Source organism: Canis lupus, chromosome 36, assembly GCF_003254725.2.
Source record: "Canis lupus dingo isolate Sandy chromosome 36, ASM325472v2, whole genome shotgun sequence".
NCBI lineage: Eukaryota > Metazoa > Chordata > Mammalia > Carnivora > Canidae > Canis > Canis lupus.
Window position 1 is genome coordinate 11,167,546 of NC_064278.1, and position 21,946 is coordinate 11,189,491.

The 21,946-nt window shown below is 39.5% G+C and overlaps 1 protein-coding gene across 1 annotated transcript in view; it reads right to left on the reverse strand.

The window, feature by feature from the left end:
• Window positions 1-5,317: 5,317 nt before the first annotated feature.
• Window positions 5,318-21,946, reverse strand: part of TTC21B (tetratricopeptide repeat domain 21B) — a 78,578-nt gene continuing 61,949 nt past the window's right edge. Inside the window, exons 25-29 of the mRNA XM_025460028.3 lie at window positions 20,578-20,773; window positions 17,120-17,344; window positions 11,589-11,709; window positions 7,633-7,700; window positions 5,318-6,435 (exon numbers count right to left, since the gene is read on the reverse strand). Of these exons, the coding sequence (XP_025315813.1) occupies window positions 6,358-6,435; window positions 7,633-7,700; window positions 11,589-11,709; window positions 17,120-17,344; window positions 20,578-20,773 (688 nt within the window). The 3' untranslated portion in view covers window positions 5,318-6,357. The remainder of the gene's footprint in view (window positions 6,436-7,632; window positions 7,701-11,588; window positions 11,710-17,119; window positions 17,345-20,577; window positions 20,774-21,946) is intronic.

Genomic DNA, 21,946 nt, shown 5'->3' on the forward strand with positions numbered 1-21,946 from the left:
TTATTTTTACAGCTTCTTACATCATTTACCCATTAAAAATAAAAGTAGCCTGCCTTTGGCGGAAACTGAAATAGTAATTACCTTCTTAAAATACCCTTCTGTTTTTTTTTTTTTTTTAAACAGAGTTTCTTTTATGTTGCCAAAACAATTTGTTTGAAGAAAGATAAAAATAACATGCACACTCTTTGAAAACAGCTTGGTTTAAAGATCGCCATATATTCTAAGGTTATACCACTTGGAAGGAAGACATTTAGAACCTGCTCATTACTCAGCTTTCATTTATGGGATCAAATTGCTTTTATGGGCATCGTGCCAGATTCATTTATGTGCACTGGAAGGCAGATTGTAGAGTGAAGCATTTTTCTCGAAAACATCTGGTTCTTAAGAAGAGTATTAAAAGGTGGGTAGCACTTTTTCTGCCCATAACTATGATTTATTATGTTACAGTAACCCCCCTCTAATCCGGCAGGCAGACTTCCAGCAATCACAACCAGGAACATGGAAGTAAGTGAAAAATACTTCAGAGCCCAAGGAAAACAGAAGCCCCTAAATTCCATGCATATGAAGGAGTGGTACTGCACGTAGGTCAAAGTCCATTTCATTTATTACAAAACTATTGGAACCAATTAGCATAAGGGCTCCTCAGGCCACCTTTGAACAGCATATCTCTTTTCTGCTGTTATTTGGTTCTGATATTCTTACAAACATCACACATCCCTGCAAACTCTGATTCATCTAAATGCCCCTGGAACCTCATCCTTTTCCTACTCCAGTTTTTCCGCCTCTTTCTTATACCTTCACAGTCTGTTGGCTTTAAGTGTTCTGTAAATATTCCGAGATGCCCAAGCACCTTCTATCTTAGCAAACAAAATAACAAAGCAAGACACTCATCATATCCCTCTGCAGCCGGCATGCCGCCACTCCCTGACCCTCAGCTCTGCATCTAAACATTTTCCTATGTCGTCTAGGTCTATAGTTCCTCATCTTCCATTCACAGGGCTTTCACTAACCCACAGGGAATCTTTGTTCAAATTAGAAGCGGGGGGGGGGGGGGGGGTGCACCTGGGTGGCTCAGTGATTGAGCATCTGCCTTTGGCTCAGGTCCTGACCCTGGGGTCCTGGGATCAAATTCCACATCGGGCTCCCCACAGGGAACCTGCTTCTCCCTCTGCCTATGTCTCTGTCATGAATAAATAAAATCATTAAAAGAAAAATTAGAAGAGGGAGCCCTCTTCCTGGGGGGTGGGGGGGGGGCAGTTGCAGGGCATAAGACTTGGGTGCTGGATTTCAGCCTCCACCCACTCTCCCCTCAGCTGGATCCCTACCATTTAGGCCACAAACTACCCAACCATACTTTGTGGCCCTGTGTGATTTCCGTTATTTCCTATGGCTTCTTATTAAATTTGGTAGGATCACACTAAAACTCTAGCAGAATATGAACCAAAAGTGCAGAGAAACTGGCTTTGCTCTCAATTTTCCTGCAGTTGTGAGACTGTGCTCTTTACCCATCCATTTTGACAAGAGAAAATTTCTACCCTCCATAGTAATTTCCATGTTCTTTGGTTATCTTGGCTAATACCACTCCTGCAGAGTCTTTTTCTATCTTCTACATCCTGAATCTTTTCCTCTGACAAGTGACATACACCAGATTACATTTTGCGTAAACAATTAGTAGTAAAGTGTGGGTGTTAAGAGTTGAAAGAATGTTAGCTTTTGTTTAGTTTTTCCTACTCCTCTTTGCTCATCTAAACAACTTTAAAAAATCAGCAAGAAGCAAGTCTGAGAATGTTATTCTCTAAAAAACACAAAACACTTTTTTTAGTGTATATGTTCATTGCAGTTCATTTGTAAAATAAATTTGATTATTTTAGCAAAGAAATATATTTCTGGTTATTTCAGCAGTCAGATAGGAGTTAAAATTTGAGTTAATTTATTTTTCAAAAAAGATTTATTGGAGAGAGAGCATGAGTGGGTTAGGGGGAGTGGCAGAGGGAGAGGGAGAAGCAGTCTCCCCGCTGAGCCAGGGAGCCCGATGTGGGGCTTGATCCCAGGACCCTGAGATCAAGGTGTCCCCCCAGAATTGGGTTAATTTCATCTGATTTTGCATATATCTATATCTATGCATCTATTTTTTGTAGGTTAGTATTTTATATACAGTTGTTTCCCGCTATTCGAAGCTTATTATTTTGTGAGAATCTTAGCAGTTAAAAATCTTTGAAGAAACTTTTTAAAAAGACATAAAAATATCTTTGAAAATAGTTTTTGATGACTACATAGTACTCTATTGCTGGGTAAACTTTAATGTATTTGACCACTTAATTTATGTTGGGTGTTTTGGTAACAATAAAAAACAAAAAACTGAAAAAACAAAAAAATAAGCTTTCTGCTGCTACTTTTTTTTATTAACTGCAAACTTTGAGAAATTTCCAAATATCTCCTATGAAAAACTTCTCTAAGTGGGATTACTCAAAGGACAAGCTCTTAATTCCTGTTGCCAAAACGCCCTCAGGAAGGCTGCGCTACATGGCACCAGAGCAGGGTATGAATGTGCTAGTTTCCTTGCACCTTTGCCCATCCTTCCTTTTTTTTTTTTTTTTTAATTTTTATTTATTTATGATAGTCACACAGAGAGAGAGAGAGAGAGAGAGGCAGAGACATAGGCAGAGGGAGAAGCAGGCTCCATGCACCGGGAGCCCGACGTGGGATTCGATCCCGGGTCTCCAGGATCACGCCCTGGGCCAAAGGCAGGCGCCAAACCGCTGCGCCACCCAGGGATCCCTGCCCATCCTTCCTTAAAAATCAAACATTTATTACTTTATTAGCACCAGCACTGCTACATAATCCCATTACAAGGCTGTTCACTAGTCGTCTCCAGTCCCAAACTGAGAGTCTTCATTGGCCATTTGGTTTTCCACTGTGACTCTACTATTTATACCCTAATGCAAAGTTCAACCTAGCTTCCTCAGCTGGACCTGCAGAAAACCCTTCCAGAATTGCTCGAGGTTCTTGACTTCTAGGGAAGAAAGCTACTCCTTCTTTGGACCCAGTTCACCAGCTGGCTTACGGTCAAAGCACATTAAACCTGTAACTGCTTCCTTACCATGAGGGGATGGTACTCTGATCCCAGATTGGGTTATGCTCCTCTGGCTCTCTGTCCTTAGCGGGGCTGCCAAACTCTCATTTAACCGGAGTCCTTCAATTAGTAGTAGTTCAGAGCAGTCTGAGCTCCCGCTTTCCTGGACGCATGATCTTAGGTATGTCACGTAAGGCTTGGTCATAAACCTCACTTCAGAGAACAAGAAAACATCGGAGACTGGGTAAGTGCTAATCAGAATTTAAAAAGGGTGATATGATGCAGGATGTCAGGATGGCTACTGTAGATCGTGGGCCTGGACATGGACATGGCCTCTGAGCAGGGGACAATAAACTGATGCCTCAAAGAAAGAAAGAATAAGGGCAGCCCGGGTGGCTCAGTGGTTTAGTGCTGCCTTCAGCCCAGGGCATGATCCTGGGGCCCGAGGATCGAGTCCCACGTCGGGCTCCCTGCATGGGGCCTGCTTCTCCCTCTGCCTGTGTCTCTGCCTCTCTCTCTGTGTCTCTCATGAATAAATAAATAAAATATTTTAAAAAAGAAAGAATAAGCCTAGAGTGGGATGTTTGGGAGACAGGAAGCATGGTAAGGGAGGGGAGAGTGGGGAGAGAACCCCAGGTCAGAGGAGGCCAAGGCAGAGGCAGAGATGGATAGAATGAGATTACGCATGTATAAAGAGTACAGCATAGTGTTTGGTGAGGGGAGGGGAGAGGATGGTGGGGGGCAGGGTGGGGGGAGGAACAAAGGGAGTAGGGAGGGGAGGAGGGTGAGCATGAACCTGGACCCCGTATGGTTGAGCAGTCTTGGGGAACTCACTTGTCCTCTTGATCTCACCTCAGATTTCATCTTTTTCTTCCGTGAGGGCTTTTCTCAGTTGCAGCTACTACTTGGCCCTGTTCCACTTGTAATAAATAAGTAGAGGCATTATTTATTAAGAGCCTAAGTGAGCCAGATTCATTATAGGTTTTAAGTATGTTCTCTTATTTAATCCTTATGACAACCTGAGGCAGATTATCCTTATATGCTTTTTTACGGGTGAGAAAACAGAAGCTCAGAGAACCTCCGTACCTGGAGAAAGATTAAACACCTAGTGGTAGAGGCTAATTGAAACCCAGGCTGGCGGGACTTCGCATCCGTGTACCTCACTGCTGCACTACGCCTCTCCTCAAGTAGACTTCCCTTCAGGAGTTTCACGTTTGTAAGAACTCCTCATTCCACTCAGTTCACCTTGTTCCTCATTACTTGCCTGTCTCTGTGACAGAAAGCTCAGTTTCTTCCGCCAGCCAGATGCAGACAAGAGTGGTTGTCCTTATAGACCCAATCTCTCCTACTTACGCAAAATGTCTTAATATAGGAAGCAGGGTGTGGGCTTTGAAGTTGTCTGACACTTTTACTGTGACCTTGGGCAAATCATTTAGTTGAAGCTCCATCCTCTTCAACTGAAAAATAAGAGTATTATTTCTCTGGAGGGTGGAGTGAGAATTAAAAGACCTGATGCAAGTCAAGTTCCTAGAATAGTACCTAACAAGCGGCAGGTACAAAACAGTCAGTGGTTACTAAAGAAACAAAAACAAGCTCCCTATTTTGCAGATAGGAAGACTGATCTGGAAGTGTCTTGCTGGGGGAAGAAAGATTCTACTTTCTCTCTCCAATTTCTAGGACTCTAGCATCCCATGATGCAAATTCACTGGAACTGCTTAAGGTGGTACCCTGTTATATAACATCCTTAACAACGTTCATTCAGTTCAATCACAAAGAGCTAATCCTGCCACAGTTCCAGAATCATACAAAGGGATACTGGCACCTGTGTTCTAGGGTCATGGGGATCAACTGTAAAAAGACATGTGAAATGCTTCATAAATGCTCTTATATATTTTCATGAAATGCCATAAATAAGGTAGGTGAAAAAGAAGAATGATTAGGATTTTATGATATATATTAACTGGGATTAAAAGGATTCTGGGAGGGACACCTGGGTGGTTCAGCGGTTGAGTGTCCTCCTTCAGCTCAGGGCGTGATCCCATGGTCCAGGGATAGAGTCCCACATAAGGCTCCCTGTGAGGAGCCTGCTTCTCTCTCTGCCTCTCTCTCTGTGTCTCTCATGAATCAATAAATAAAATCTTAAACAACAACAACAACAACTGATTCTGGGAAATTGCAGAAGTAATCAAAAACAAGAGACTATATCTCAAAAGAAATAAACACAGGACACTTAAAAGCAGCATATGAGTTAAAAATACTCCGTATTTATTAAAAATGCAAATGAAATAGAAGACTCTACTTATGGTATTTTTAAAGACAACTGAAAAAGATGCAGATGACAAGTCGGAAATAATGCTAAAAATTGAGTTTATTAAGGCTAGGTTAAATGTAACCTAAAAAGGCTGAGAACTGCTATGCCAGGGGCAGTAGGCATGGCAAGGTAAGCAGCGGCTTTCATAGACTGTTTGGTGAGCCCCTGCTGACCAAAAATACTCAATCACCCTTCCCTGCCGCCAGATGTTAGTGTCTGAAGTTACACCAAGAGATCTAGCCTTTGGGCTAAGGTTAATTATTGCTACAAGAGTTTATTTAAACTGATTTCACACACAGATTATTTCTTATGATCACATTGGCATCAAAAGCATAAAGAATGAGTTCAAAAAAGGGAATGGAAATGCACATTCTTTATAATTTTCCAAAAAGATTTTTTTCTAGGAATGTCACATATTCCTACTACTCATTAACACTGCAAATTGTTTGGGGAGCTTACCCTGATTTTGCAAAACTGACCATGTCTTTTGAGTTCTAGTAGTAATACAAACCATAAGTTTATAAAGTTTTTATTAAAATATATTTTCCCTTTTTCATAAATCATTTACAAGAAAATTTTACCAAACCTTTGAAACAACAGAGAATGTTGCAAAAAATTTTAACAAAGAATAACAGCATTTTAAATATATTGCCTGAAGCAAACCACTAATATTCCTTAGAAAAGATACAGAATACTTAACTACCCAGTATTTAACAAAATATTCTTTATAGAAATGGGTTATAATCTGTACCACAGAGACACCAAATCTGATCCTAATCAAGAGTCAATTAAATAAACCCACTCCCACTGACCTTCTCCATCAGAAACCTACCCATTTGACAAAGCATTTCTCTTTAAGATACAATAGCAGCCTCTGCTGGAGGAAAAAAAGTACACTTCTGTTACAAAGTTTTAGCTGAAACCGGAATCCTTTCATTTCCTGCTTGACCAACACACTAAATTAAAACACTTTTCAAGGCCTCAAAGATGTACGGGCCTTATCAAGTATATCCTTCCTGATTTTTGGATAAGTTGGATGTGCTTCAAGAACCTGCAAAAACAGAACAGAACAGAACAAAAGCACAAGAACTTGTAATTGATTACTGAGAACTAGAGAGCTATAAAACTTACTGGAAATGAGCATTATTGTTGAGATTTTATTGTACTAATATTACAAATATAACAACACTTCATAAAGGTGACATCTGAAATGTGACATAACTCGCAGTAACAGTAATTAGATGACAACAATAGAACACAAATATATGTGAGAAATACAACAAATATAATGAAGTCCTTAATAGATCAGTTGCAAAAAACAAGTATGTATCAGTGATTTGAAATATTTAGAAAATGTAGCTATTCACATGATATTTACGGAGTAATTTCTGACCAGAAGCACAATCAGATTTACCTGGAGGGATTCTGAAACATAGAAATTTCCAGGCTTACTGAGTCTAGGAGTGGGGAGATGGTCATTTTAAAAAAAGAATTCCACGAACAATTCTAATGTATAACCTTACGTTAATGTACAACCTTAACCTCAATGTGAAATACTACCTTACAGAGAGGTTCCATAATCAATAGCAATTACTGAAGCCAAGTATTTACCATAATGATGCTGATACAGCGATCTGGGATAGGAGACATTACATAATTCTTTTCTAAGGAGCTTTTCTTGGAGCTCCTAATGATGTTTAATATATAATGCCTTCTCTGGAACAACAGGGCAATTCCTTATATATCAACGGGGCAGTGCATATATAAAGCAACTGCAAATTCTAAAAGTGCAACTTAAATTTTTGTCACTTCAATAAGGGATCATTTAGCTAGGGATCAATGACAGATATGTAATTGAATGACTTCTAAATAACAAAAATATTTTTATCTCCAATTTATAAATCTGAATTCTCTACTACCAAGACTCAGACCCATTCACAAGAGCTTCTACTCAGAACAATGACTTGGAGAACCCGTGGTTTTATTTCACATGCTTCTCCAGTCTCTAACATGATAGAAGCATTTTATTATTGGAGCCCCAATTAAAAACATGTTTGATTTAAGTACACTTTATTAAGTTCTACACTTCTACACTTTGAAAAGTGGTAATCTCTCCCAGATGTATCTGATGAGTCATTTAACCAAAATACAACATCCTCTACCTCTATTCATCTACATCTTGCAATGAACTAAAAAGCAGGAAACTGTGCGGCTGAACAATTTTAAGAGATCTAAATTGAAGTGTTACCTGGTGACATATGTCAATTGCATCCACATATCTTTTTGCTTTTAAGTAATTAAATGCCAGTTTGTACCCTGTTAAGACAAAAACACCATAATGAAGTAGTACCATTTATACAGCACACTGCTAGCATTACCTTTTTTGCCTCCTCCTTTGTTTGCTTACTCGTTTGAGAAGTCTAAACGAAGGCTGGGGACTACATGATAAGAGAGAAGTGATGGGATGATGGAAGGTGCAGCCACACAAAGCGCAAGCAGCAAAGAAAATGGAGTTGGAAAAAGGACTGAAGTGGGTTAGAAGACTGCCATCCTCCAAGAGTGGCTTTTGTAACTTACTAAAAAAGTCCCATTTATTTCAAATTATAGCACAAACTCATCACCGGGCAGTAAATGATAATAAAGCTATTCATTTTTATAGTATAGATTTATTTAGCACTTAGGATGTTGGGCAAACTGACCCCTACAGTCAGGAGGTTTATATTCTATTAGGAAATAAAGCATGCTATTGAAGGAAATTTTTTTTTAAGATTTTTTATTTATTTATTCATGATAGACATAGACAGAGAGAGGCAGAGACACAGGCAGAGGGAGAAGCAGGCTGCATGCAGGGAACCCGATGCGAGACTTGATCCAGGGACTCCAGGATTATGCCCTGGGCTGAAGGCGGCGCTAAACCGCTAAGCCACCCAGGGATCCCACTATTTAAGGAATTATGTAAGTTAACCATTTTCAAAAGTGAAACAAATGGCTATGAAAGAAAGGTATGGGCCAAGACACCTGTAATAAGAAACCTGGCTTGGGAGAGGGCGGGTAGCAGGCAATGCTTGAACTCTGAAGGATGAGGCCTAAACTGGGTCAATGCAATGGGAAGCATGAACACTCTCAGGCAGAGGGCACTGCGCGGATAGAAGGCAGTGGTAGGAGCCGCAGGAAGCAGGAACTGGGGTATCCGAAAGGACTGGGCAGTTAGGAGAGAGGCCCAGAAGGGGGTAGAGTAATCGTCAGATATCCCACATCAACGATTAGTGACAATTATCAATTACTGATATTGAAATGTCGTGTTTCAAACACTGACATTTAAAATAAAGTTTTAGGGCAGCCCAGTGGCTCAGCAGTTTAGCACCGCCTTCAGCCCAGGGCATGATCCTGGAGACCCGGGATCGAGTCCCACGTCAGGCTCCCTGCATGAAGCCTGCTTCTCCCTCTGCCTGTGTCTCTGCCCCTCTCTCTCTCTCTCTCTCTCTCTCTCTCTGTCTCTCATGAATAAATAAATAAAATCTTTAAAAAAGAAAAATAAATTAAATACAGTTTTAAAACATCCTTACTTTACCTCTTACAAATATAAATTAGGGACATTTGAATGCTACTGCTGTGCCCCAATAAAAGTACCAAAACATTTTTTTTTTTAATTTCAAACGAATATTTGAAAAGAATTACTGGCTAATGTAATCATAGATGATAAAGGTAAGAAATAGGAATTGTCTAAAGTTCATAATTTGATATAAACATACATAAACATACATACCCATAAAACTGTCAAAGATAAAAACAGTAAGTTTCAGAGAGTTAAACTTATCATGACAAAAGAATTGTCAAATGGGCTAAAAATAAAGTTGGTGACATTTTAAAGGGAAAACAATTTAAGATGTCATGCCATGCCAATCATACTTTACATAGAAACTAGAGCCAAAAAACCTGGATTTAAGTTTAGGTTGCTGGCTTTGAGACCTCAGCAAGTCAGGTGGGCTGTCAATTTCAAGTTCCTCATTGAACTCCACCTCCCATGCCCCCAACTCTTAGTGCAATTTTAAGATCAGATGAAATACTTGTGAAATGCTTCTAGAAGTTTTAGAGAACCACACAAATATTAGCAATTTAGTCAGCACTGAATTGGAAGCACAACGTTTTAATGCTGGAAGAAACCTGACAGATCACTTTGTCCAAAAAAATCGCAGAAAGGAAATAAAGGGCTAGACATGACAAAGAAAACATGTGCTGCAGCTGCATTACACCTGTCACACTCATAAAAACTCAGTGGCAAGTAATTGGGGGAAAGAAGTAATTGGAGGGGAGCGGAGAGAGGAACATGAACGCTATAAACAGTCTAGTAGTGGGTGTCACATGACCCAAGGATGGGTGCAGAGGGGCAGACAGAGATGTGTTCTCCCCCCGCCGGATCTCTGTTCCTGCTACTTCTCACAGTGACAGTATTCAAGCCTCAATCTTATGGAAAGAAGATGACTGTGATTTTAAGGATTTCCTGACAACTGAAAAGGTGAAATGCACTGTGAACTTGGCCAGGCAACTGCGGGTGTTAGATGCAACGACAATCTTAAGAAACTAAAGAATGAATTGAGGGCCTCAGGGAAAACTTACCATTAAGCAGTCAAGAAAATTGATAAAATCATCTCTAAAATACACAGATGACACAATGGAAGAACAAATGAGTTGGAACCTCTATATTTGCTGAAGTCTTCCAAGGAACAAGATGTTTAAATAATTTAACTTCTAAATATATATCATCCATGGAATAGTGTCAAAATTACATATATTTTAAAGATATTTAAGGAATTTTCATTTTACAAGTTAACTTTATTCTGTAGGACACATGATACTTGAGAAGGAAAAATAGCATCAACAAATGGTATTGTATTAGTTCCTGCGCCCTAGCAAGTCTAGTAAAATAAGGGACCCCAGAAAAATACATGGTGTGTGTGGGGGGCGTTGTCCTGAACTAATGCAATTAGCAGTTAATGTAAAGATGACCTATTGGATTGCAAATTAAACCTGAGTCCATACCATGACATGGCTGCTAAAAAGACAGATGCCACCTTAAGCCTGAGTTAACAACTACTAAAATGCCTAATAAAAAAACAGCTTGATTATACAGATAATTAGATCGTAAATTATACTTTGACCTGGTTCATTTCTGGAACAACAGGTCAGGAGGGGAACGGACAAACAAAACGGCCATTTCCAACCTTACTTGGCCATGAAATCTAATCTCCTCATACTCAGTGCTTTTTATTTTTTCTTTTTTGTAAAGGAATAACTATTAATATCTCACCAAGTATTCCAAAGCACAGATTGGGAAGCACTATTTTAGAGTTTCCAGGAGACAGCAACAAGGAGGGTGAAAGATTTGGAATCAAGTTTCAGGAAGAATGGGTGAGGAACAGAGATAGTCTGAAGAGAGGCCTCTGGTGAGAGACGCCTTGAGTGAGACTGGACAGAAAGCTGAATTATTAGAGCGCCACCATGTGTAAGAGGGAAAGGGCCCCGTGGGCTGCCCCAGAGAAGCGACCTGGCCAGGTTCAATGCAGCGTATTTCAGCTCAGTACAAAGAAAGGGAAGAGCACAGGGATGAGCTGCCCCACAATGTGGGGGGAGGCTAGTCCCTAAGTACATTCCAGACGCTGTCTATCTGGTAGGGATGTTGCAGACTGCATTCCTTGAGTCTATCAGTGGAACAAGCTGATGTTTCTAGATGCTCAGGAAAAAAAACATGTCCCATGGTCCTGTTATTGTGGGACACGTGTCCCCTCTGTGACATCCATCACAACATACATGAGTGTATAAAGGCACAGAGGAAATCCTGCAGTAAAGAAACCTGCAGAACTTGATTTAATGAAATGTTTTCCTAGCTGCCCCGACACTGGCACCCCTTTTCCCCCAGCATTGCCATTTTGGAAATAGCAGAGGCTTAAGGGAGAGAAAGGGGCAGAATTAGATTAGATGTCCTTTAAGGTGACTGAGGATCAGTTCGAATCTCAGGAAATTATATTAACTATTAAGCTAATAATCTATTATAAATATAAAGGTTATTTTTCAGAAGAACTAATACAGGAAGTTGGTTCTTAATGCATATTTTGTTCTTAAAAAAATCAACTGCATTTAAATGCAGATTAACAAATAGAACCCAAGTTTCCAGTGAAAATCTAGTATCTAATTTGTTAAACTCACCAACTGCTGGATTCGTCTGATTGCTGTGTTTCCACGCCATCTCATAGTTTAAGGCAGCGTCGGTATATGCTTGCTCTTTTTCCATAATGTATCCCATATATTCATAAGCTTTGCAGCAAGACTGAAGGAAAATAGGACATGTGTCAATAGATTACACTTGACTTTATGGGGGTACTTAGGACTGTAGAGGTCGACCACATTAACTCATTTAATTGGCACATAAAACAATGTTTTTCAACTTTGGCTATGCAATCAAATCATCTATGGGACTTAATAATAAAAGATTCTAATCAAGCTCAACTCCCATTCCCCCCGAAGTTGGGATTCTTAGGTGACAGGCAAGGGAATGTATATTTATATATAATATATAAATATATAATATATATAATATATAAAATATATAATATATATAAAATATAAAATATATAATATATATAATATATGTGTATATTATATATAATATAGTTTTTATCACAAATAATTTCAACTTAAAATTAACCATGTTAAAAACCCATGAACCTGTATCTTCAACAATTAAATCATGACTAATACTGTTTTAACCTCTAGCTTCATGCCTGTGCTGTCCTTCTGTATTAGAAAATAAAATATCCTCAGTGTACTGTCTCATTCATAAATCTTTTAGTATGCCTCTTTAAATATAAGGACTTCCTTTAAACATAACCAGTTTATCATACCTAAAATGTAACAACTCCTTGATATTACCAGATATCCAGGCATTTTTCAAATTTCAATGGTCTCAACATAATTTTGTTTGGTTTTTAATTTGTTAGGATGATGAACCAAACAAGGCCCATACTCTGTGACTGGCTGAAATGTCTCTCAACTTCTTTTTGATCTAGAGGTTCCCCTCCATCTCTCTCTGTGTGTCTCTTTTCTTGCAGTTAAATGTAGCAAACAAGAATTTTTATCCTACAGTTTGTCACAACCCAGATTTAGTTGAGTGCATCCTTGTGGTGCTTCCCCTATGTTACTGATAGCTGGAAATTGTAATTAGAGCTAGAGATTTAAATTTGATTTCAATCTTTGGGGAAAGAGGTGAAAGACTTCATAGGTCAGTGCCCTACTGAGTCACACTGGAGCCTGAGGTATAGGGAAAAATGCACAACTCTGTATACATGTTTTTGTGATTTTTTTGTGTGTGTGTGTGGCACTGTCAGGAGGGATTCCTGACTTTTTTTCTTTTTTTTTTTTTTAAAGATTTTATTTATGTATTTATGAGAGACAGAGAGAGAGAGAGGCAGAGACACAAGCAGAGGGAGAAGCAGGCCCCATGCATGGAACCTGATGTGGGGCTCAATCCCGGGTCTCCAGGATCAGGCCCTGGGCTGAAGGCAGCCCTAAACCACTGAGCCACCAAGCTGCCCTTTTGTGATTTTTTTAATTGCTAGTTCTTTCCCTAAACATTAATTTTTACAAGTCAAACTGAAAAGTGGGGATATTGAAACTCATAACATTTTACATTTGAATATTGTCTTTATACCCAAACAAAATTTATAATAATTTAATTTTCCTGGGGGATCCCTGGGTGGCTCAGCAGTTTGGCGCCCGCCTTCGGCCCAGGGTGTAATCCTGGAGTCCCGGATCAAGTCCCACGTCGGGTTCCCTGCGTGGAGCCTGCTTCTCCCTCTGCCTGTGTCTCTCTCTGTGTGTGTCTCTCATGAATAAATAAATAAAATCTTTAAAAAAATTTTTATTTTCCTGACTTTAATGGGAGAAAATATGTCAATATTTTCATTAAAATCATTACCCATCGAAAAATACATAAAAACATAGATTCAGAGGCATAATGTTTCCCTTTTGTTTCAGGTTTCAATACTGCTTAGCACAGCACTATCAGTGCTATTTAACATTTTGATATTTTGATTTAAAAAATACTGCATTATTTATTATAATAATCTTTTATGATAATACTCTTGATTACCTTGATTAAATGATTATTTATCTACAACGGAGTGAATGTTTATATTCCCCTGAAATTCATATGTTGAAATCCTCCCCCCCCAGTGTGATGGTACCAGGAGATAGGATCTTTGAGAGGTAATTAGGTCATGAGGATGCAGCTCTCATGAGTGGGACTGGTGTCCTTATAAGAGACCCTGGCCAGTTCTCTCACCCTCTGCTTCCCCATGTGAGCATACAACAAAAAGCTGGTGGCCTGCAACCCAGAACAGAGCCCTCACCAGAACCTAATCAGGCTGGCATGCTGATCTCAGACTTTTAGCCTCTGGAACTGTGAGAAATCAATGTGTGTTGTCTATAAGCCACCCGGCCTAGAGTACTTTGTTACGGTAGCACCAGCTGCCTACGATAACTACTTAAAGTGCCCTTTTAAATTCTGGACCCCAAGTGAGGGTTTTACTTGCTCACCCCAATCCAGCCCCATCACAGATGGCGTGTTCTTCCCTAGGAGGCACATAATACCAGATTCTCTTTTTATGATGTTATATCTATTCATTAATTTATCAGGGATTGGAAAATGGTGATAATCTATCGCTCTTTCTTCATTTATTAGCTGGAAACATCTTGAGAATATCTCCTTTTATACTATATTGTTACCCATGGTATAGTTCACACAGGAAAGGTAAGAGAAGTGCTTAATGCACTTCCTTTATTTGCCAGGTTTAGAAATAACAGTTCATCGGCATATTTCAGCGGTGACCAATTAGGTTTTTGATTTTCTTTTCTTTTTTGAATCTTTGTAAACTCATGGATTTAAACTTATTTGCAGTTTCAATCCACTGCAGTTACTATTCTTATCGAAAGTTAATGTGTTCCAACTTTGGCTAGTGTGTCTTCAAGTTGGCTCCTGAGTCCTTGACATGACTCTAATCATCTTCGATAGCTTCCTTGCCATCTGGTATGACAAGATGGTCTAGTGTCATCTTGTACATTTCTGTCCCAGATCTGGATGATCTCCATCTTTTAATTATACAATTCAAGGTTTCTAAGCTCTAGTTCCTGAATCTCATGCTTCCAATATTGACATGTCTAATCAGCCAAACTGGCGCCTCTAAAGTAGCCATTCGTGTTCAACCATGCAATATACTGCTGTCAGTGTTCTGGCAAACTGAAATTCTATCTGCATTGAAACCTTAATTCCCACATAATCTTGCTTAATCCTGGACTAGGCATGTAAGGGTCAGCCGTCTGGCAGCTAACATTTTTCTTTTTCTTTTCTGTTTTTTTATTTTTTAATTTATTTTTTTATTGAGGTATAGTTGACTCACAATGTTACATTAGTTTTAGGTGTACAACAGAGTGATTTAACAAGTCTATACCTTATGTTATGCTCATCACAAGTGTAGCTACCATCTGTTACCATACAATCCTATTACAGTATCATTGACTATATTCCCTGGGCTGTACCTTTCATCTCCATGACTTATTCATCCCATAACTGGAAGTCTGAATCTCTTATTTCTCTTCACCCACTGTCCACCCCCCCACCCTCAACTCCCAACCTTTCTGGTAATCATTAGTTTGTTCTTTGAATTTATGAGTCTGTTTCTGTTTTTTGTTTGTTTAGATTCCACACATAAGTGAAATCATATGATGTTTATCTTTCTCTGACTTACTTCATTTAGCCTAATACCCTCTAGGTCTATCCATGATGTCACAAATGGCAAGGACTCATTCTATGGCTTAGTAATATTCCATTGTGTGTATGTGTGTGTGTGTATGCTACATCTTAATATATGTGCTGCTGAAGCGAGCACAATGCTACATCTTCTTTATTTGTTCATCCATCTATATACACTTGGGTCACTTTTTTTTAAAGATTTATTTATTTTAAAAAAAGATGTATTTATTTTAGAGAGAGCATGAGTGAGCAGAGGGGCAGAAGAATGGGAAGGGGGGCAGGCAGGTGGAGGAGAGTAGCAGATTTCCTGCTGAGCACAGAGCCTAATGTGGGGCTTCATCTTAGGACCCTGAGATCATGACCTGAACCAAAATCAAGAGTTGGATGCTTAATCAACTGAGACACCCAGGTGCCCCATACTTGGGAGATACATACTCTATATATGTTATTGTAAATAATGCTGCAATAAACATGGGAGTGCATATGTCTTTTTGAATTAGTATTTTCATTTTCTTTGGGCAAATACCCAGTAGTGGAATTACTGGATCATATGGTATTTCTACTTTTAACTTTTAGAGGAATGTCCATCTGTTTTCCATAATGGCTGCTCCAATAAACATTTCTACCAACGGTATACAAGAGTTTCCTTTTCTCTACATACTTGCCAACACTTGTTATTTCTTATCTTTTGATTCTAACATTTGTGACAAGTCTAAAATAATATTCCATCGTGGTCTGAATTCGCATTTCCCTGATGGTTAGTGATGTTCAGCATCTTTTCATGTCTTCTTTGGAAAAATATAGATTCAGGTCCTCTGCCCATTTTTAAATTGGATTATTCAACTTCTCTAAATCTTTGGATATTAACCTCTTATCAAATATATCACTGCAAATATCTTCTCCCACCTCACAGGTTGCTTTTTTGTTTTGTTGAAGGTTTCTGTCTTGATGCACAAGCTTTTTATTTTGGTGTAGTCCCAATAGTTTATTTTTGTTTTGTTTCTCTTGCCTGAGGGGTCTGGAAGTTTACATTTTTCAAGACCTATTAATGAGAATCTGTTTTTCAAGGTCAATTTAACTTAAAATTAGATCTACAGACTATAAATTGATAAATGGCTTGATGTTTTAGGTTTTTAAAGTTCGTAAAAAAGTAACTTAGCATTAGACGACCATAGCTCTTTAAAAACAAAAGATCCACTTTGTAATCTAATTTGCTGGAAGAGAATAAAACAGATTTATTATGATTAAAACACTGAAGTAATTGATATGGATCTGTAAAGATAAATATCCTCAAGTTTCTAAGTTGAGTACAATTATTTCTCAACAAATACTAACAAATTCTTAACTTAAAAAATGTTATAATAAGACACTCTTTTGGCAATGCCCAAATGCACTGTAGTTCCTAAGAGACCTCGGATTTCTATGGACTTGAAGATTCTCAATTTCATACCTAAAGATAAGGACTTTTTAATAAACAAATTAAATGCTGAAAAGACTTTTACCCAGAAAATATATTATGCATAGTGGATTCTAATAATGTGAAAACAACATGCAGCTGCAGTAAATTCATCTAGAGTATTTCTTAATGGGAGGGACAGGCGTCCGCAATTAACGTTCTGCAATTTTCATTAGTTCTGGGATGAGCTGGATAATCACAGGCAAATGCTTGACATTCCATAAACACTTTCTGTAAGTGGGGCATACCACAGCTGAAACTTGAAACTGCATAAATGTCTATTTTTCTTTATTTTCAAGAACAAATGGCTTCTTTCTTCTCATTAATGTTTATTTCCTGATTGTGGTAAGAATATACACTTTTCAAAAACCACACAAGAATCCTTAGAAATGGACCAACATTCTCTAATGACCTATTGCAGAAAGCTTCTACATCAAAAGTTAACGACTATTTTTTTACTCTTCAATCACCTACCTTATTATGACGCAGGCACCGTTTTAACAGCTCTTCCGCCATGTCGTATTTTGCTGATTGAATATAAATATCAGCAAGCAGCAGCCAGCCCTTCTCGAAGTCTTCAGCATCAATAGGATTCCAGTTCATCTTCGCAATCCGCTTCAGCTGGTTCCGGGCTCGTGGAGTCTGTTTCAAGATCACGTAAGCTGTTGCGATTCCCAAAATGGCTGGAACGTGATCCTTCTGTAAGAAAGCAACACTTCAGATCCCCTAGATACTCTAGATTAATGCCCCATGCTTAAAAGGAAACATGGCAAGCAGCGAGTGCTCCACAACATGAGAACTGTCCTGTGGACTCGGTATCTGGCTCCGCATAGACCACTGCGCGATGGCCTTTCATCAATACACCAAGCAGCCTCAAGCCACCATGAGGAAACTTGGTCAGGCAACACGTGGCCAAAATAATTTAATAAGTATGCAGATACCATGACCACACGATTTAGCTTGATAGTGTCTGTAAAACACAATGGTCCTTTAGAGAGAGTTCAGTGTCACAAAATGTCACTCTATGGAACCAACAAACTAGTAAGAATTGGTAATAAATGGAAGCCATTAGGGATCTACCCAGGAAACCCAGTATGTGTATATCCCTGCTAAAGCTAGGGTGGCTTCTTACGTTTCTGCAGAGGGACTGTGATGTTTTTATAACGAGGAAGGCTTCAGGTTAAAAGACAAAGGGTGAGAAACTGTGATACAGAAACTACAATATCATGACCGTAATAAAGGTGCACTGTGAGACAGCAAGTTTGGGTGACCGAGAAGGAATGCTACAAAAGGACAGTAGAGTGGTATGTTCATTGTCCAACACTGATCATCAGGGTTGGAAGTCAGAAACCACCCCGGAGGAGAGAAGGACAATTCCTTAGAGCTTGATGAAAATAATTTTAATTTTAATAAGATAAAACTTATCTTAAAACTTAGATTTAATAATTTTAATAAGATAAAACTTATTTTGGTTGTAATTCTATGCCTACCAACAAACACCCAATGTGTAATTGGTTCCCCTAATTAAGGAATGGCAAAAGGTCTGAGTGCCAAATCCAGCCAACTGGTGGTAGATTTTGGAAACCTGAGGAGTATGTCATCAATTATTGAGCACCCCTGCCCTCTGCTTCCTCCTGGAGAAAGGAAAGACAGTAGAGGCCTGCTCTGAATTTGTCAGCCAGGTCCCAGGACGGTCCAAGACAAGAAGACTCCTGTAAAAAATGTCCAGATCTAGTCACATGCTAAAAATACCCCACAATATACATTTAAAACTAAGTTTTAAACATTAAAACATTTAAACATTAAAAACATTTAAACTAATATCATTAAAACATTTAAACTAATATCACACACCTTGAGTTTGCTTAGAATTAGTTCCTCACAGCTTGATCACTCCTGAATGAACTCAAGAATAGTTTCTAAAGGTACAAACCAGAGTTCCAACCCCTGCATTAGACCCACGTGTCTCTTCCGGTGCAGACATCCCATGGTGTTCAGCTGGCTTTTCTCTTTCTCTGTCCCTCTGAGCTGCAGCAACTTGAGATTATGGAGGATAGTACGGCCATGGGACAAACAACACACCCTCCTGGTTCAAGGTGACAGGATGAAAGCAGGTGGAAAGCTTTGCTTGGGTTTAATGTAGCTTCCACTGCTTCGTCCCGGGACTTCCTGTCACGTGCCTGTTTTTCCATCAATGTGGATGCCACATTGTGTTGTGAATATGCCCGACGCTTCCCTGCCTCCTTGCCTTTGCTCACATTTTCCCCTGTCCCTAAAGTGTATCTTCTCTGTCTCTGCCTGTGAAAATGTAATTTATCGTGGTTCTTCTTAGAGCATGCTTCTCCACAAAAGGGCCTCCCCAGTCTCCTAATACTATTTCCTACAGCACTTTTACAGCAACTCGAGAACAGAATGTACTAGATTCTGGTTTGTACATAGTCTGTATGCTTTGCCTCATCTTCCCTGGATTACGATAAACTTGACAGAAGAGACAGCACTTGGTTCACCTCTGCGACTCCCACTGGGCCTAGCACCCACTGGCGGCTTAATGGATATTCAGTATCTTTAATACACGCAGCTTATGAATTAAAAGGAAACAGGGCAAGATAAAACTCACTGTTTCTGAAATTTCAGCTCATGCATCAGTCTTTGGCCGGTATGGTCAGTACACAGATTTGAGGGCGGGATATTACTAATCAGATATGTAAGACTGATAAAAATAATGCAGTCTCACCAACACACAAAAAATGGTGTTTCTAGGAAACCGCCGTGATGTCACTCACTGCTTTTGGTATTCCCTCAAACCTCACAATTTAAACTCTCTCCCCTACTTCTGGTCTCTATTTGTCAGCCACTCTCATCCGTCCACTGCCACATGGCCCTCCACCCAACTCCCCCCCCACCCCAAGAAAATGACTTCAGGGTCAGCAGAAGGGCTGCTCCAGGAAGCCACTGCTGCTGGTGCTACCTTGCTGGTTAGTTCCATGGTGGCTGGCAGTGGTGATTCAGCGCCATTTAGGATACTTGTTCTCAAATGGCAACAGGAGCTGTGGCTCCCCAAAGCCCCCGTGGGGTGTGGGAAGCAGGAGGAAGGGGCCACTGTAGGGAGTTTCTGGTAGCTTTCTGCTGCCACTGTGCCCTCTGAAACACAGTGGAGTTCTGTATATCCTCTGAGAGACATAAATTATGGGGTTTTGGTGGCCTACACCACTGCTGAGTGGATGATCGTGAAACCCAAGGAGTATGCTTAGAACTAGCTATCACGCACTGCTGATGGAGTGGGGACCTAGAATCCCTTCCTTACTCCAAGCTGTATTGAAGAAATACAGCACTACGTGAGGGAGGGGAAAAGAGGGCACCCAGAGAGTGAGAAGGTGGATCTGGGCGAACCGAAAAGAGAAGAAAGCCTTTGCTCTATTATTATTGTTGTTACTACTATTATTACTGCAGGGGGGGTATTTCAGTGTCGCGAAAAAACACCACCATTGTTCGCATGACTGAATTATAAGTTGTCAGTATTGATCTCATTTAGCCCTAGAGTTGGGAACATTTCAAGTTTGCCTATGTGAAAAGGTGAGCTAGCAAGGCAGCCAGGTGTTTATTTTCATTAGTCAGTTAAGTGAAACAACACAGAAATCCTCCAGACAATAGAGCCAGTCCTCTGAGAGTTAATTTATGCCCTTTTGAAGAAGAATTTCCTTTCTCTAGAATTTACCATTCTAATAGAAAAAATATATCAACAACATATCAAAGTAGCAACAAAAGAGTATCTTCTGGAAACAAAGGTACGTTGTGTAGAATTATGGCAAGCTAGAGAGGCAATTTTTTCTTGTAATTAAGTCAATCTTCAGAAAATAAACAGCTAATTGAAATACATATCTCTATACTGCCAAGGAAAGAGAATATAAAGCTGAAAAACAAAATCTACTGACCTCAGATGATGCTATTTCAGTGAAGGTATTCAATGCTTGCTCAACATTAGACTTCTGTTTGGTAGCGACCAGGCAATAGTTTTCCATTATGCGAAGCTGTACATGGCCCTGAATGGTCTGAGGTTTTAGTTCTTTAAGGAGTTTTTCTGCTGTTCTCACTGCTAACTGCACGGATTCTTGCTTCTCAGTTGAATTACTGTATACAATTAAAAATAAATCTCTCGTGTCTATTACTCATGAAGTACAATTCATTGAGATTAGAATGAGCCCCAGGGTACACTGGTTTCTCTTCTGTTCCTAATGTCAAGTACTCCTTTTGCAAAATATCGCTCATTCTCTTCTAATACAAAGTGAACCACAGTTATAATGCATTATATTTAAACACAATTAATATAGCTTTAATAAAACATCATTAAACATTTATTCACTTTAGACTGAAGACAAACATTGGACGGTATCTACATGTGGTATGTGCGTTCGTTTCTGCTAATATCAAGCTAGAATTCAGGATAAGTAGAATCATACAATTATCAAGGGGTAGCTCTACTCAGAAAATGAAAGGGAAGAAAGGAGGGAGTAAAAAAATAACTAACCCTGCTGAAATACCTACTGTGTGCCAAGCACTGCAGTGTTTTTAGCTGCCTATCAGACTTTGAGAAAAGAAACTACGTATCTAGGGTGCCTGGGTGGCTGTCTTCTGCTCAGGTCATGATTCCAGGGTCCTGGGATTGAGCCCAGCATCTGGCCTCCTAGGCTGGCTCCCTACTCAGTGGGGACCCTGCTTCTACCTCTCCCTCTGGTGCGGCCCCCCACCCCGACTCGCATTGTCTCTCAAATAAATAAAATCCTTATAAAATTATGTATCTGTCAAAAGGCTGTAAATTTCAAGAGTAATAACAATTTGAATATGTAATAACAATTATCTTATTTTTTAAAGAAATATATAAACCAATTAATAAAAGGAAACTAAACTCTCAAAGCCTAATCACTAAAGCCACTGGTCTTTTTCTCAGGCTTTAGGCTTTATCTTCTCTAAAACACTTCACACTGTTGGCGACCTTCTTCAGAGTCCCCCTCCTCTGCCTTCTGTAACACTACACAGTTTGGGGTCTCTTTCTACCACACTGCCCTTCCTCCTCCAATCCCCTTAAATGCTAGCATGCCCAAAATTAGTTCTCACTGCATTCTACTTGCAAAGAGGGCCATTCGTTGGGTTCTAACTACCTACTCTGGGCACACACTCTCCCAAACCTGTATCTCCAGCTGTGACCTCCCATTTGAGTTCCAGTTTTGTATTTTCAACTATTTTGCTAAGGATTTCCAGGAGGACAGCCTATAGTTGCATAACAGTATGTTACCTTAACCTTTC